Here is a 13,912-nt window from a genome sequence, read left to right on the forward strand (position 1 = left end):
TAATAAATATTTTAAAATAAACATTTACCTATTTTTTTCTTCCTCTTGTAAAGGTGGCAAAGCATAGATGTCATCTTCTCTTTTAACTTGAGTAAGACTGGGTAGTGCTTCATCTCTGCAAAGTACACACAGGCTTAAACAGAGATGACAGGAAATAGCACTTTGAGTCAATAGTACTCGCCCATTGATTACAAAAACCATGCTGAGGAGCTGCAAAAGGGGAAACACAGGGGCAATGGCTGCCCGGGCCACTGCTGTGAAAAATAAGCACAGCCTAGAGAAAGAGGAAACTTACTGCCGTGCCTCAGAGCTGGGTCACAGCACGAAGCGCAGACACAAAAAAACACCTCATAAAGGTAAAACGTGCATGCAGGGCAACACTACAGCTTTTCTTTCTCATCAAAGCTAATTCACACGAACAGAGAATTTCCAAAACTTCAAATTATTAGGTCAAAGGGACATCCCACTTATTCCTCTCATTTTACTCTCTCTCCTGCTGTGAGTTAAAATTAGGAAAAGGCAGACACAGAAATCCAATGCAAAAATTTTAAAGGCTTAAATTAATCTTTGAAATTAATGTAATTTCCCTCTGACCTTTTGCTTCTTAAGGCAGTTTTGATAGCTTGTCTTTTCAAAAATGTTTTCAAAAGCTTCTCTGTAGTTTTTTTAGAGTCACTGGTTGCCAAGTCTTTTTTATGCCTCCTCTTAGCCTGTGAAAAGAATGCACACAAGATTTCACCTCAGAGTATCAGTATGTTAACAACATTTCTGTGATTTTTTTCCCCATAGAATTTGGTTTTCTGAGCTTTTAGACCAGTGGTTCTCAACCTTCCTAATGCTGCGACCCTTTAATACAGTTCCTCATGTTGTGGTGACGCCCAATTTCATTGTTACAAATTGAACATAATTAAAGCATAGTGATTAATCACAAAAACAATATGTAATTATATATGTGTTTTCCGATGGTCTTAGGCGACCCTTGTGAAAGGGTCGTTCGACCCCCAAAGGCGTCGAGACCCACAGGTTGAGAACCGCTGTTTTAGACAATAGTGATTTTATTATGTCCTATAATTGCCATATCAGTGGCTATCTTCAGGTTTCTCACATGTAAAGGCAGCCTAGTCTCCATTTAGCTACTACTTAATAGACTGGATATTATATATTTTAATTCACTTTCAGTTTCTTTTAACAGTCCTCAAGAAGCCTAAAATTTAATGACATATAATTAAGTAAATGCTTCCCAAAAAGGGATTATATTAACTTCTTCTTTGAAATGCCACCGCTATGCCAAAACCAATTTCTGACATTGGTTTTTATAAAAAATACATTACTTATATGTAACTCTGTCCTTTAATACTCATGATTATATCATAAGAAATCCTAAAATGTATTAGAATACCTTGTAAGAAATGTCCAAGTAGGGAAAAATGAAAGTCTCCATGCTTATGGTTGAATATAAGGCAGAAATACCAAAACATCCTTTTCCTTTTTTGAAATCGAGATTTGACATATAACATAGTTGAAGGTGTACAATGTGCTGGTTTGATACATTCATATATTGCAATATGATTGCTAAGGTAGAGCTAACTACTCTATCAGGAGGGGGAAATTGGAGATTCGTTGTGTATGGGTCCATACAAACTTAGAACCAGTAGGTAAATAAGTTCTGGAGTTCTCTCTTTCTTTCTAATCCTTCCAAAGACTACCTAATATAGAGTATAATTAATAATTGCAACATTCAAGGCTAAGTCCTTTACTGAGGCAACAAATGCCCCCAAGCATTTACAGATCCTTACTTTTACCCTATGCCCTCATTCAGTATCTGTCCAGTTCGATTACAAGGTCATGAGCTGACATTTTCAACATATAAAAGTCATATATCCAATTACTTCAAAGTTCACAACATTGTTCAAACACTTTTTAAACTAATTTCAGAATAAAGTAACTTATTCTCATTCTTTTATATCCATTTAGTCAAACTTGGCAACACATAACATTGCTCACTCCTAAAATTCAATTCACCTTTAAAAGAAAGCTCACCATCATGGATTACCCTCAATCTCAGATTCAGGGAGCCATTTCCCCTATAGATTTTTCTATAATGCTCTGAGCAGTAGCAACATAACCGGAACAAATGCAGAACACTTAAGAAAACACTCTAGCCCTAGCCTGCTTGGCTCAGTGGATAGAGCGTCAGCCTGCGGACTGAATGATCCCAGGTTCGATTTCAGCCAAGGGCACATGCCTGGGTTGCGGGCTCCATCCCCAGTAGGGGGCGTGCAGGAGGCAGCCGATCAATGATTCTCTCTCATCACTGATGTTTCTATCTCTCTCTCTCCCTCTTCCTTCCTCTCTGAAATCAATAAAGAAATATATTTTTTAAAAATTAAAAAAAAGAGAAAACACTCTAAAGGATAAGGTCTCAATTGTAACAATTTGTCTTTTTATTAAAAGTTAAATTTTATCATTGCAACCACGATATAGTCACATATATGCACCTTTTTTTTCCAAAGAAAAAGTGTTTATTTGTTCAAGAAAATTTAAATTAAATTGTACATATGTCAAAATAAGTCTTGGTTTCCAAAATTCTAAAGCAAAAGTTAAAATTTTATCTGAACTTTTCTTTCTAAGAATGTGGAAAGAAAAAAAAAATCGATGATTCTTACCAAAGTCTGTTTCTTCAGTAGTGGAGCATCCCCATCAAATACAAAAATAGGACGAATTCGAAAAAATAAGAGTTTGCAGAGTCGATGAAACAAAGTGAGAAGATGAGCATTTTCTATTGCATTCCCATGGCGATCTCGGACTCCTTTAAGTGCTTGGTTTAACCAAATGCTAATATCTAGAAGAACTGTTAATGAAAACATTTTGGAATTTTTTTCCTCAATCTCCCAAGTTCAAATTCCTAATAACTGATACCATCCAAAAGATGAAACTAAGGACTCATCACAATTCATTCAAAATTGAAAATGTTTAGCCGTGAAGAAATCTACTTAAAATCAATTAACTTTATGTCTACTATTCACACATTAAATTCTAAAATCTTACATAGACATATGTATCCTTTTAAGAAGTCTAATTTCAAAAAAAAATGCTACCTCAAAAAATCGAATAATCTCTATGGAATTGTAATAAATTAGCACAACTCTTTTGGAGAACAACTTGTGACATTCCTTTTAAATGATTCATTCTTTCAAAAAAAAGCTCCAAAACCCCATGAAAATCATTTCATATCCTAAAAGAGCTAAAACTTCTGAGAACAGATCATCTAAATTAAATGCTTTGCCTTTCCTTACATTGGACAACTTCCTAAAAAATTGGAATGTTGAGCTTCATGTGTCATCGCAATGAATTTACAAATAATGAAATCTTCATATGGGCTGTAATGTAAAATGGCCTAAATCTTTACTGCAGTATTAAGGGCTCCAGCGACAAAACTGCTTTCATTCTCATGTAGTTCCATGAAGAAAATCTTTAGGAAGCAGTGATTTGAGAAACCATTAGAGGGCAGCAGTAAGACCTATGCTTACACACATACCACCCACAACTTTCCCTTTCCCCCAAGGTGCTCTGCATAACAACGTGTAAGCGCAAATCCATTACAGATGTATTCCGAGATTCACACTGCAAAAAAGTAGTATAATAATAATTATATTACTACTACTTACAGGTTCCCATTGAGGGAACTGGTGTAAATTACCACGAGCTTCTAGAACATAAAAGACTCTAAAAAAAAAAAAAAGAATGCTTAGCAAGTAAAAAAAAAAAAAATGGCAATTTCGGAAAGAGCAGCTCACATGTTTTGGTAATGAAGAAAAACATTTCATTCCAAAGACACACACACACACAACATAATTCACCGTATATCTTTTTTATTTTTTCGTGCAGTGTGGTACCATATAAATTTCCTATTCTTAAAAAAAAAAATTAAAACGTCAAACACTTGATCACACTATCCTTCCTCTAAGTCTAACATAAACAGGACTCAAAACAGCAGGCAAAACTACGGGTAGGAAGCCCACCGCATGCTCTCCATGCCGACCTCCCCGTCGGGCGGGGGAGCACCGTGCGGTGTTAACAGGTCCAGACACGAAGCTGAGCCCCTCATTCAAATCCCCCCTTTACTCCTCATCCCACCCTCTGTGTGCGGACACCATCCCCTCCGGCTTCCTGGTGAGAGAACGAAAGCACTGGGAAGCGGAAAGCACCGCGCCTCTGTGATGAACCCCGAAGTCCAATCAGAGGGGGTGCCATCCCAAAGCTGGGGGGCTGGGGGGGACGTCCCAGAGGGAGCAGCACCCCGACGCCAATCCGCACCCGGCCCCGGCGCCCCGTTAAGGATACCCACGGCCAGGATCTTCCCTTCCAGCGTCTCGGGGCTGACCTGCCGGCCCGAGCACTCCAGCAGCTTCCAGAGGCCCTGGACTCCCATGAGGCCGGCACGTCTCGGGGCGCAGCGCGGCGGTGGGGTCGCGGGAGACCTTTTATTCTAAGTCGCCTACCGCCGGTGGCCTCACCGCCCAGAACACGGGAAGAGCGGCCCTGCTGCAACTCAGGAAAGATGGGAAATAAGCCGCGGTTCGCAGCGACTGACTCCGCCGCCCTGAAGAGAGGAGGACCCAGAGGACGGCCGACGCAAGGTCCCCAGAGTCTGGTCGCCGATGTTTGCGCTCTCAACGCCCGGCCGGGGGAGGGGGCTGCGCCAGCAAGACAATCAGCCTGAAGGCGCCCCTCCGACCTCACCGATCTCCCCGAGTTGGTGCGGAAACCCCTGCGAAATGGGGCTTCTGGGATTCCATAGGATGTGCTGCGCGCGCAGAACCGGAAGTTGCGCTCCACCGCGCTTACGCTATATCGACGCGCCCCGCGCCCCGGAAGTGAGGGCTCCGTTCACGCCTGGTTGGTCCAGTCATTGCCGTGCATCCTTCTCGCTAGCGTTCTGTCATAGTGAAACCTTAAGTGGTTCTCAACCTTCCTGATGCCGCGACCCTTCAATACAGTTCCTTATGTTGTGGTGACCCCCAACCATAAAATTATTTTCGTTGCTACTTCATACCTGTCATTTTGCTACTGTTAATGAATCGTAATGTAAATATCTGATATGCAGGATGTATTTTCAGGGGTTGCGACCCACAGGGTAACTTAAGAGGATGCACCAAGTGTCTACTTGCTGAGGTGACCACGGCTTTCTACGTGCTTTCTCGGCATCAGTTCTCTGCCACTTTGGAAAACTCTTCTAAAATTGACTTTAGAGAGAGAGAGAGACAGAGGAACGTGGATTTGTTGCTCCGCTGGTTGGTGCGTTCCTTGGTTGCTGCTTGTCTGCCCTGACGGTGATGCAGCCCACAACCTTGGAGTATAGGCAGGACGCCCCTGCCCACTGAACCACCCGGCCAGGGACTTGTGAACATGCTTAATGCTGCGTATGTTTCACTCGAAGCAACAACAGAAAGGTGGATGCTTTGCTGGTGTTTTTAAGTTAACATTTGTTGGATAACCTTGTAGTAGCTAGATAACTGGTAATAAGATTGAAAGCCTTAACCCTTGAAATATAGTTTATTTTTCTCTGGCATTTAAGATTTAGTATCCCGCCGCTTGTAAGTCAGAAATGAATTGCCAGGTGAGTTCCCGGGAAGTCAGTGCCTCTGGAGACCTCAGGCCAGGATTCAGAGCCGACCACACCCCATTATAGTCCCGGGAACAGTTGTTCAGAAATTCTGTTTCCTAACCTATAGCTGGGATAACGCCAGGCATGCAGGCGATTTTAGCTGGGACCAGAGCTGACTGTATGCCAAGTGCTTACATTAGTAGATACTCAATAAACGATCGCTTGCCCTGACCGGTTTGGCTCAGTGGATAGAGCATTGGCCTGCGGACTCAAGGGTCCCAGGTTCGATTCCGGTCAAGGGCATGTACCTGGGTTGCGAGCACATCCCCAGTGGGGGGGTGTGCAGGAGGCAGCTGATCGATGTTTCTCTCTCATCGATGTTCCTAACTCTCTATCCCTCTCCCTTCTTCTCTGTAAAAAGTCAATAAAATATATTAAAAAAATAAACTATAGCTTATCCCTACTGGTTCAGAATTGAACTGTTGAAACCGGATTCAGAATCAAAAGGTAGATAATCCCTAGAAATCAGCCTTCGTTGTATTTTACAGAGATTAATATAATTGCCTATTCGATTTTTGTCTCCCTCCACAGTAGACTGTTATGTCCCCCACTCCTGACACTTAGCAGGGATTCCATCTTATTTTCTAAAAAAACAAAAAACAAAAAAAAAAAAACCTCTTCATCTTCCCCTGAAGCTCTGCAGCACCCCTTGCACCCAGCGGGATGAATTTCCTCCCAACGCAGGAAGACACCGGTCCTGATCCCACCCGAGCTACATTACAGCCGCCCTGCGTTAATGGGCTGAACTGTGTTCCCCTCCAAAGTTATGGTGAAGTCCTAACCCGCAGTAACTCAGAATGTGACTGGATTTGGAGACAGAGACGTTCAAACGTGGATGAAGTTAAAGTAAGGCCCGTTGGGTGAGACTGATCCAATCTGACCAGGGTCGGAGGCAGAGAGACTCCAGGGGAACGTCCACAGAGAAAACGCCACGTGAGGACACGCGAGGAGGCAGCCATCTGCGTGCCAAGGAGAAAGGCTCAGGAGGAAGCAAACCTGTCAACACCTTCATCTTGTGCTTCTAGCTTCCAGGACTGTGAGAAAACCAATCTCTGCTGTTTAAGCCACCCGGGGTTGTGGTGTTTTGTTGTGGCAGCCCATGCAAACTGAGAGCCCCGACTACCGTGGTCAGCAAACCATGCCCGCGAGTCACATGCAGCTCTTTGGCCCCTTGAGTGTGGCTCTTCCACAAAATACCACGTGCGGGCACGCATATGTACAGTGTGATTGAAACTTTGTGGCCCATGCACAGAAGTTGGTATTTTGTGGAAGAGCCGCACTCAAGGGGCCAAAGAGCTGCATGTGGCTCGAGAGCCATGGTTTGCCGACCACTGCTATAATCTTAGGCAAGTTTCTTCACCAGTGAGAGTCTGTGAATAAAATGGAGATGCCACCATCCTCTTGGGGTTGTTCCGAGGTCAGCGATTTAACATGAAACAACCAGTGGATACTAGGGCCCAGTTTGTTAAGTGAATGACTAAGGGAGACAATGCTCTGGGTAATTGAGATAGGGAATGTCATCACATCCTAGAGCACCTTGCCCGAGCCCTGCCAGCGTCCAGAAGGCAAGTTGGAAAGTGTTATAGCTACTGCACCAGCTTGGTCTAAGGATGGGGACTAGTACTGGGAAAAGAAAGTTTCAGGATTTTATGTAAATGAACATGTTTTTTTTTACTGAGAGCTGGGGAGGAGGGGATAAGCTATTGTGGGCATGTGAATACTATAACTGTTTTTAAAACCAGAGCACATTTCTTAAAATACAAAATATTATTTTGAAGGATTAGCAACTAAGGGGTGTCTATCTGTTTTATAAGCCATTAGCTCCTTGAGATGCTGTTTAATGGGCTCTCAAGTTTCAGAACAGTAAAATACACATCTTCTGGAGTAATAGCAAGCATTTAAATAGCAATTCCTACCTATAAAGCACTGTTCTGAACACTTTATATGTACTAACTTAATTATTCAAAACAATTTATAAAATAGATACTATTATCCCAATTTTACCAATGAGGAAACAAGCACAAAAAAAAATCTTAATTTTCCCAAGATGATACAGGTAGTAAATGCAGAGCCAGTATTTGAACCCTTAATGCTTCTATGGACACTCCTAAGAGGACTTGACCAAAAAAATAAATATGACAGGAATGTTACTAATACTGAAAGAGAAGTGTGGAGTAACGTGCAGATTGTTTCTAGAAATGTCTCTGTAAACTTCAGTGTGCTCTTGATAACTCAAACTTATTAGTGTCACTGTATTCATTATTTTATGTTGCATTTGTCTCATTTCCTCTTGGCTCTTTCTCATCTCTGAAATACTCAAACTAAATTAAATTGCTGATATTCAACCACGTTTGACCTACAAAATTGACAACTTCATTTGTTTCAAGCTAATAAGAATTAAGTTTCTAATTTCTTATCATAAAGTCTTATAGAAATCTAAAATTATAGTCAATGCATATTATTCCATTAATTAAAAAGTCAGATACGAGATGGTTTCTTTTAACACACTACTTAGACAGAATTGACAAATTATGTACTTCAAACAAAATTAGAAAATTCCCTAAAACAAAGGTTAAAACATTCACATGAATAAAAGTAGAAAACAAAACTTTATTTGATGAAAACTTCGTAAAAGTTCCAGTATGAAGTAACAAAATCAACAACCTACAAATCTCTTTCAGTCCACTGCGTTTCAAGCAAAATATTCCCTTCAGAAAAAATGACCATTTCATAATATATATCCTCTTTTGTAGGCTTACACATATCTGAGTGGACAAATGGATATAAAATTCAAAAGAGAAAATAAAAATATTTAAAAAATAAAAATCTGAGCCTTCTCCTTGAGGTGTATTGCAATATGGTTACCAACATATTCAGCATCTTGTAATAATCAAGTTACTGATTTGAGTTCTGGAACAGCCTCTGAAATGAAAGAACAAGAGATCCTAATCCTTTGAGAGTCACGGGTTGACTACACAAGAAAAATTGACAGTAAGTACAAAGGAGATCAAATATATGAAATCCACACTTTCTGAGCTATTTAACACTCGCTTCAAACAGCTAATTAATGTTTTAAAAAAGAAAACAGTTCAGAGTGTGGAATATGGATAGTTGCCCTCTGAATGCATTTTTAATGCTGTTATCAATATATGACTCCATATTGAAGGACTAACCAAATATCAGATCTCATTTCACAGATTGCCATGGATACAGAAACTATGGATGCCACTTGTTCTTTTACTCAGTGCCTAAAACAGATTGTATACCTACAGAAGTCTTTCAAGACCTAAAGTTCTTGTCAATATTTGATAGTAACATACCAAGTCAAGAAAGCCAAGAATATCCTGAAACAATGTATTCGGTCACCCATTTGCACCAATAGAAAGGATTAGTTTCTTGAGTCTTTTTCTCTTTCGCCTCTTTATTGAAAATCCTGAGAAAGTTAACCAGGAAACAAATGAGGCAGGCAAGATACTGCTATAAGGGAAAGAATTACTGGATTCACTGAGTAATTTCAAATGAGCTTTAACCATGACAGAAAACTAGAAATCAATAGCCCCATTTTTTTAAGGGCAGATGGTACCTTAGGAATAAAACTATTTGCAACAAAAGTCTTGGGATCAAGTCATAATAAATCCTGTCAAGCTTAACTATTTCAAATTGTGATGTTATTAAGTAAATTTGTATTTGTTTATACGTAATTGTATTGGAGTTTGTTAAATTGTCCAGCATGTTTATATACCCTTAAAATGTAAAAAGTCAATAGTCTGTGCTTATCTGCTTATATATCTGAAATCACCCATTAGAATCATATACAAGCTTATTTACTGGAGAACTACAAGGTTATGTTTTGTACCACCAGATCTGTTCCTATTTTAAGTTGACTTAATAAAATCTTCTACTGTCTTAATACAGTCCTGTACAGACCATTGTGTAACATGAGGAGTTTTTCAGTACCCAAGCATAGTCAATCATTCCCACCATAATCACTGTAACCCTGGTAGCCACTGTTCCTTCTCTCATGGATACTGGACATCTTTTTCCATGCTGAGTCCTGATGGAAACTAGCACTGAAAGACCGGCCCAGGCGCCCATGATGCTTCTTGGAGATATTGTCTTCACTCTCAGATTTGGCAATTCCCTGGCCATGTGTTAGAGGTTGTGACTCTTGTCTAATGGTTCCAAATGGAAAGTTCCAAAGGCCAAACCTTTGCCAGCTAAGTCTCTGGAATGCTATAATACAATGCAAATTTCCCCCAACCTGAGAAGGAAAAAAAGTTGGGTGAAGAAAATGATGGGAAATGAATTTCCTATGAATTCCCTTATATGTTCCCCCTTCATCTGCCTCAGAACAGTACATATTCTTTCAGACATTATCAGATCACATTATCCTGCATTTTCCCTGACCAGCTGTCATTACAAAACTATAACAAATGCCCACACCCTTGTCAGTATTTGATAGTAACATACTAAGTCAAGAAAGTCAAGAATATCCTGAATCAATGCATTAAGTCACCCATTTGCACCAACAGAAAAGATTAGTTTCTTGAGTCTTTTCTCTTTGCCTCTTTATTGAGAATCTTTGGATAGTTAATCAGGAAACAAAGGAGCCAAAACACCTTGCCCTCATATGCCACTCACATACACTATAGCCTCCCCTTCTGCCTAATCTAAACACCATCATTCCTCTTCCTCTTACACACTCTTCCTTTGTTAGTAGGATTATATCAATGGGCTGTAATCCATAGAATCTACCTTTCTCTGAGAAATACCCCCAGCAGTCTTGTTTATATACATGGCTCTGCCCCAAGGCCACAATTAATAGGGCTCAGGAGTGAACACCTCAGATTTAGCAATTCCCTGGCCATGTGTAGGGCCACGCTGCGCCAAGACTATGGAACTAGGTCTGAGGCAGGCCAATCTCAGTATAGACTGCACATCTCAAAGAGAGACATAAAGATGATGATCATCATCACGAAGTAAGTAATCAGACAACAAGCCAACAACATATAACTTCCAAAATAATTACAGACTATCTACTCGGTCTCTGTTGACATTCTTTTACCTGGTACCAGGCCCTTATGAATCCAGGCTACACTCCTTGCCCTTTCGTTTTTAACATACCCATGTGTTCTTAAAATAATTTTCACTTTTCTGTCGAAAATGTTCTAAACTGGGTTTCTATTATTTATAATCTAGAGTAACATATTGCATTTTGGCCAGTTGGGAAATGCCTTCACATACAATGGTGTTCTTACCTTCTTGGTTTTTCGATACTGCAGTCCCCTCTCCAAGTGCCGGATATCTAGAAATTCTGGATTTTGAGTATTCAGATCAGTAACAATATCTGCCCACCTATAGTTAAGAAGGAAGAATATAAAGCACAATTTTCTTTTTAGTAACAAAATACCACTGTAATGAAACTTTTCACATGAGCAATATTCTACAATATTACTGTGGCAATAAGTTGTTTATCTCAGGATTGTTCAAGTTCTAATAAACTCTTGTTTTTATGACAATTCTGTATATGCAACTATTGCCAAGGTTCTCAGTTTAAAAATGGTTAGTCTCCCTATGAAATAAATATATATCAACCTATTAGCCAATATCCTGCAGGCTAAAGTAGAAACAGTCTACATTTCCTTCTTAATTAGAGTCAAATGCATTTCCAAAACACTTAAAATTGACATGCCTTTATTTACAAACAATATGACTATGGAAAATCCAAAGTAATTACAAACTGCTTTGTATTGCAAAACTATTAATAGAACTAATAAGTGAATTTGGCAAAGAGGCAAGATTTAAGGCCTATATAGAAAAACCAATTATATTTCTGTACACAGTCAGAAAATAATAGAAAGGGGGGGAATCAATTTACAATAGCATCAGAAAATACACTTAGGAGAAAATTTTAACAAAATATACATAAAATCTATATTGAAAAATACAAAATATTGCAGGAGAGAAGTTAAAGCTCTAATTGCATGGAAGTATAGTCTATATCAGTGATGGCGAACCTATGACACGCGTGTCAGAGGTGACACGCAAACTCATTTTTTGGTTGATTTTTCTTTGTTAAATGGCATTTAAATATATAAAATAAATATAAAAAATATAAATCTTTGTTTTACTATGGTTGCAAATATCAAAAAATTTCTATATGTGGCACGGCACCAGAGTTAAGTTAGGGTTTTTCAAAATGCTGACACGCCGAGCTCAAAAGGTTCGCCATTACTGGTCTATATTAACAAATTAGAAGACTCCATATTGTTATGATGTAATTTTATGAAAACTAAACTATGGATTCTATGGATTGTATTCCAATCAAAATTCCAACAGGCTTTTCAGCAGAAATTGAAAAAAAAGAAGTTAACATACTTTTTACAGTGAATAGCAGGATGTTTTCTACTTGATTCTCCAATTAAGATCCAATATTCTACTTCTTGTGGTGAGAGGGGACCCCTGCTAGATTTAAAATACATTCACAGTATGTTTAATAAAGGTCATTTACTCACTTGAAAATAATGCTTCAATTATATATTAATAAAATACATATTAAAGTTTATAGATATTGGAATTTGGGCTTGAGCAAATGTCTGAACACAAAGAGAAAGCATAAATTAAATGTTGGTCTTGACTTCTATAAAATCTAGGGCTAAAAAAGTTGACATATACTACCTCTCAGGATCTAAACGGGGGGGGGGGGGGGGAAGGGGGGGGGAATCCTAGCATGCTCTGAGAATTCTTCAGCTACTCTCTTTTACTAGGCATTTAAAAAGTCTCAAAAGGCATCCTAAAAATAAAACCCTAAAGCAGCGATTCGCCTGTGGAACTTTTAAACATAGTGATGCCCTAATCCTGCCCTGGGAAACTCTAATTCAGATGGGTCAAGAGTGGAGCACAGCCCTAGCTGGTTTGGCTCGGTGGATAGAGCGTCAGCCTGTGGACTGAAGCATCCCGGGTTCAATTCCGGTCAAGGGCACATGCCCAGGTTGGGGGCTCGATCACCAGTAGGGGGCGTGCAGGAGGCAGCCGATCAATGAACCTCTCTCATCATTGATGTTTCTATCTCTCTCTCCCTCTCCCTTCCTCTCTGAAATCAATAAAAATATATTTAAAAAATTAAAAAAGAGTGGAGCACAGGCAAGGATTTTCACAATTTGAAGAGCATCTCAGGTGATCCCTAGATTCAGGCAGAGGTGGAAAATGCTCCTCCATAGGGTACAAAGTAGAAGTACCTAGTTTTTCATGTTTTGCATGTGATAGATGTCTGGAATAAGGTGACACTGCAGGGTGAAACCACATAAGAAACAACATACCTCACCTCCAGAGAGATGAATAAAACATTTCGGGATTTGGAGAAACCAAGTAGTTTTCCTCTTACCCAACATTCACAAAATTCTATGTCCAACATCCTGCTTCTCCCAGCTCGATCCTGCCTGTCTCGGGATCCCCCCACAACCCTCCACTCTTGCCCAACTCCAAATGCCTTGAGTGGGATACAAAGTTCACACGGTGTCCAGTCTCAAAGAATCCATCCTATCCCCCTGATGGCCAAGCCATATTCTCCCAGCCTGAGTTTCAGTCCTCCCTGAGAGGAGAGTGCTACCTCTTCTTCCTCCTCAAGTATGAAAAAAATAAACAGAACAAAAACAGAACCTTAGCTGGGTGAAGAAAACCACGCCTAGCAATACTTTTACTAAAAGTATTCATGGCCTCTGTTTTCACCATTCTCAAATAGGACTCTTCTTCCTTTGCTTTTAACTATCCTGGCATTATATCAACCCAGCATGAAGAAAACTTGCTAAGGAGGGGAAAGAGTACTAAAATTCAGTCGGCTTAATAAATTCATTTTTTAAATAAATAATTTTGTCAAAGAAATAAGCAGAATTCAATCAAATGCAATTCTGCAAAAGAATAAGCTCAGGTGAAACCGGTTTGGCTCAGTGGATAGAGCGTTGGCCTGCGGACTGAAAGGTCCCAGGTTCGATTCCGGTCAAGGGCATGTACCTTGGTTGCAGGCACATCCCCAGTAGGAGATGTGCAGGAGGCAGCTGATCGATGCTTCTCTCTCGTCGATGTTTCTAACTCTCTATCTCTCTCCCTTCCTCTCTGTAAAAAATCAATGAAATATATAAAAAACAAAAACAAAAAAACAAAAAAAAAGAATAAGCTCAAATGTTTACAGAATAATATTATTTCATATAAGGAAAGCAAGTCACTAAGTCTTCCGATTTCTAAGCA

General features: G+C 39.8%; 2 protein-coding genes across 10 annotated transcripts in view; both read right to left on the reverse strand.

Moving 5' to 3' along the window:
* The window catches only part of ERCC5 (ERCC excision repair 5, endonuclease), a 31,076-nt gene extending 26,311 nt beyond the window's left edge, over positions 1–4,765 (reverse strand). For both annotated transcript variants that reach the window (XM_070408618.1, XM_070408617.1), the window contains exons 1-4: positions 4,345–4,765; positions 2,667–2,842; positions 595–710; positions 29–115 (exon numbers count right to left, since the gene is read on the reverse strand). In XM_070408618.1, the coding sequence (XP_070264719.1) occupies positions 29–115; positions 595–710; positions 2,667–2,842; positions 4,345–4,432 (467 nt within the window). In that variant the 5' untranslated portion in view covers positions 4,433–4,765. The remainder of the gene's footprint in view (positions 1–28; positions 116–594; positions 711–2,666; positions 2,843–4,344) is intronic.
* Positions 4,766–8,258: 3,493 nt separating this feature from the next.
* BIVM (basic, immunoglobulin-like variable motif containing) overlaps positions 8,259–13,912 on the reverse strand; it is a 30,618-nt gene continuing 24,964 nt past the window's right edge. For 4 of the 8 annotated variants that reach the window (XM_070408621.1, XM_070408619.1, XM_070408620.1 and 1 more), the window contains exons 8-11: positions 12,047–12,133; positions 10,927–11,023; positions 9,650–9,929; positions 8,259–8,590 (exon numbers count right to left, since the gene is read on the reverse strand). In XM_070408621.1, coding sequence (XP_070264722.1) covers positions 8,559–8,590; positions 9,650–9,929; positions 10,927–11,023; positions 12,047–12,133 — 496 coding nt within the window. In that variant the 3' untranslated portion in view covers positions 8,259–8,558. Of the gene's footprint in view, positions 9,930–10,926; positions 11,024–12,046; positions 12,134–13,912 lie in introns of all 8 variants that reach the window. The other 4 variants (XM_070408623.1, XM_070408625.1, XM_070408626.1 and 1 more) reach the window with 4 other exon arrangements.

Source organism: Myotis yumanensis, unplaced genomic scaffold, assembly GCF_028538775.1.
Source record: "Myotis yumanensis isolate MYYU_CA2020_CCGP unplaced genomic scaffold, mMyoYum1.0.hap1 SCAF_3, whole genome shotgun sequence".
Classification (NCBI taxonomy): Eukaryota; Metazoa; Chordata; class Mammalia; order Chiroptera; family Vespertilionidae; genus Myotis; species Myotis yumanensis.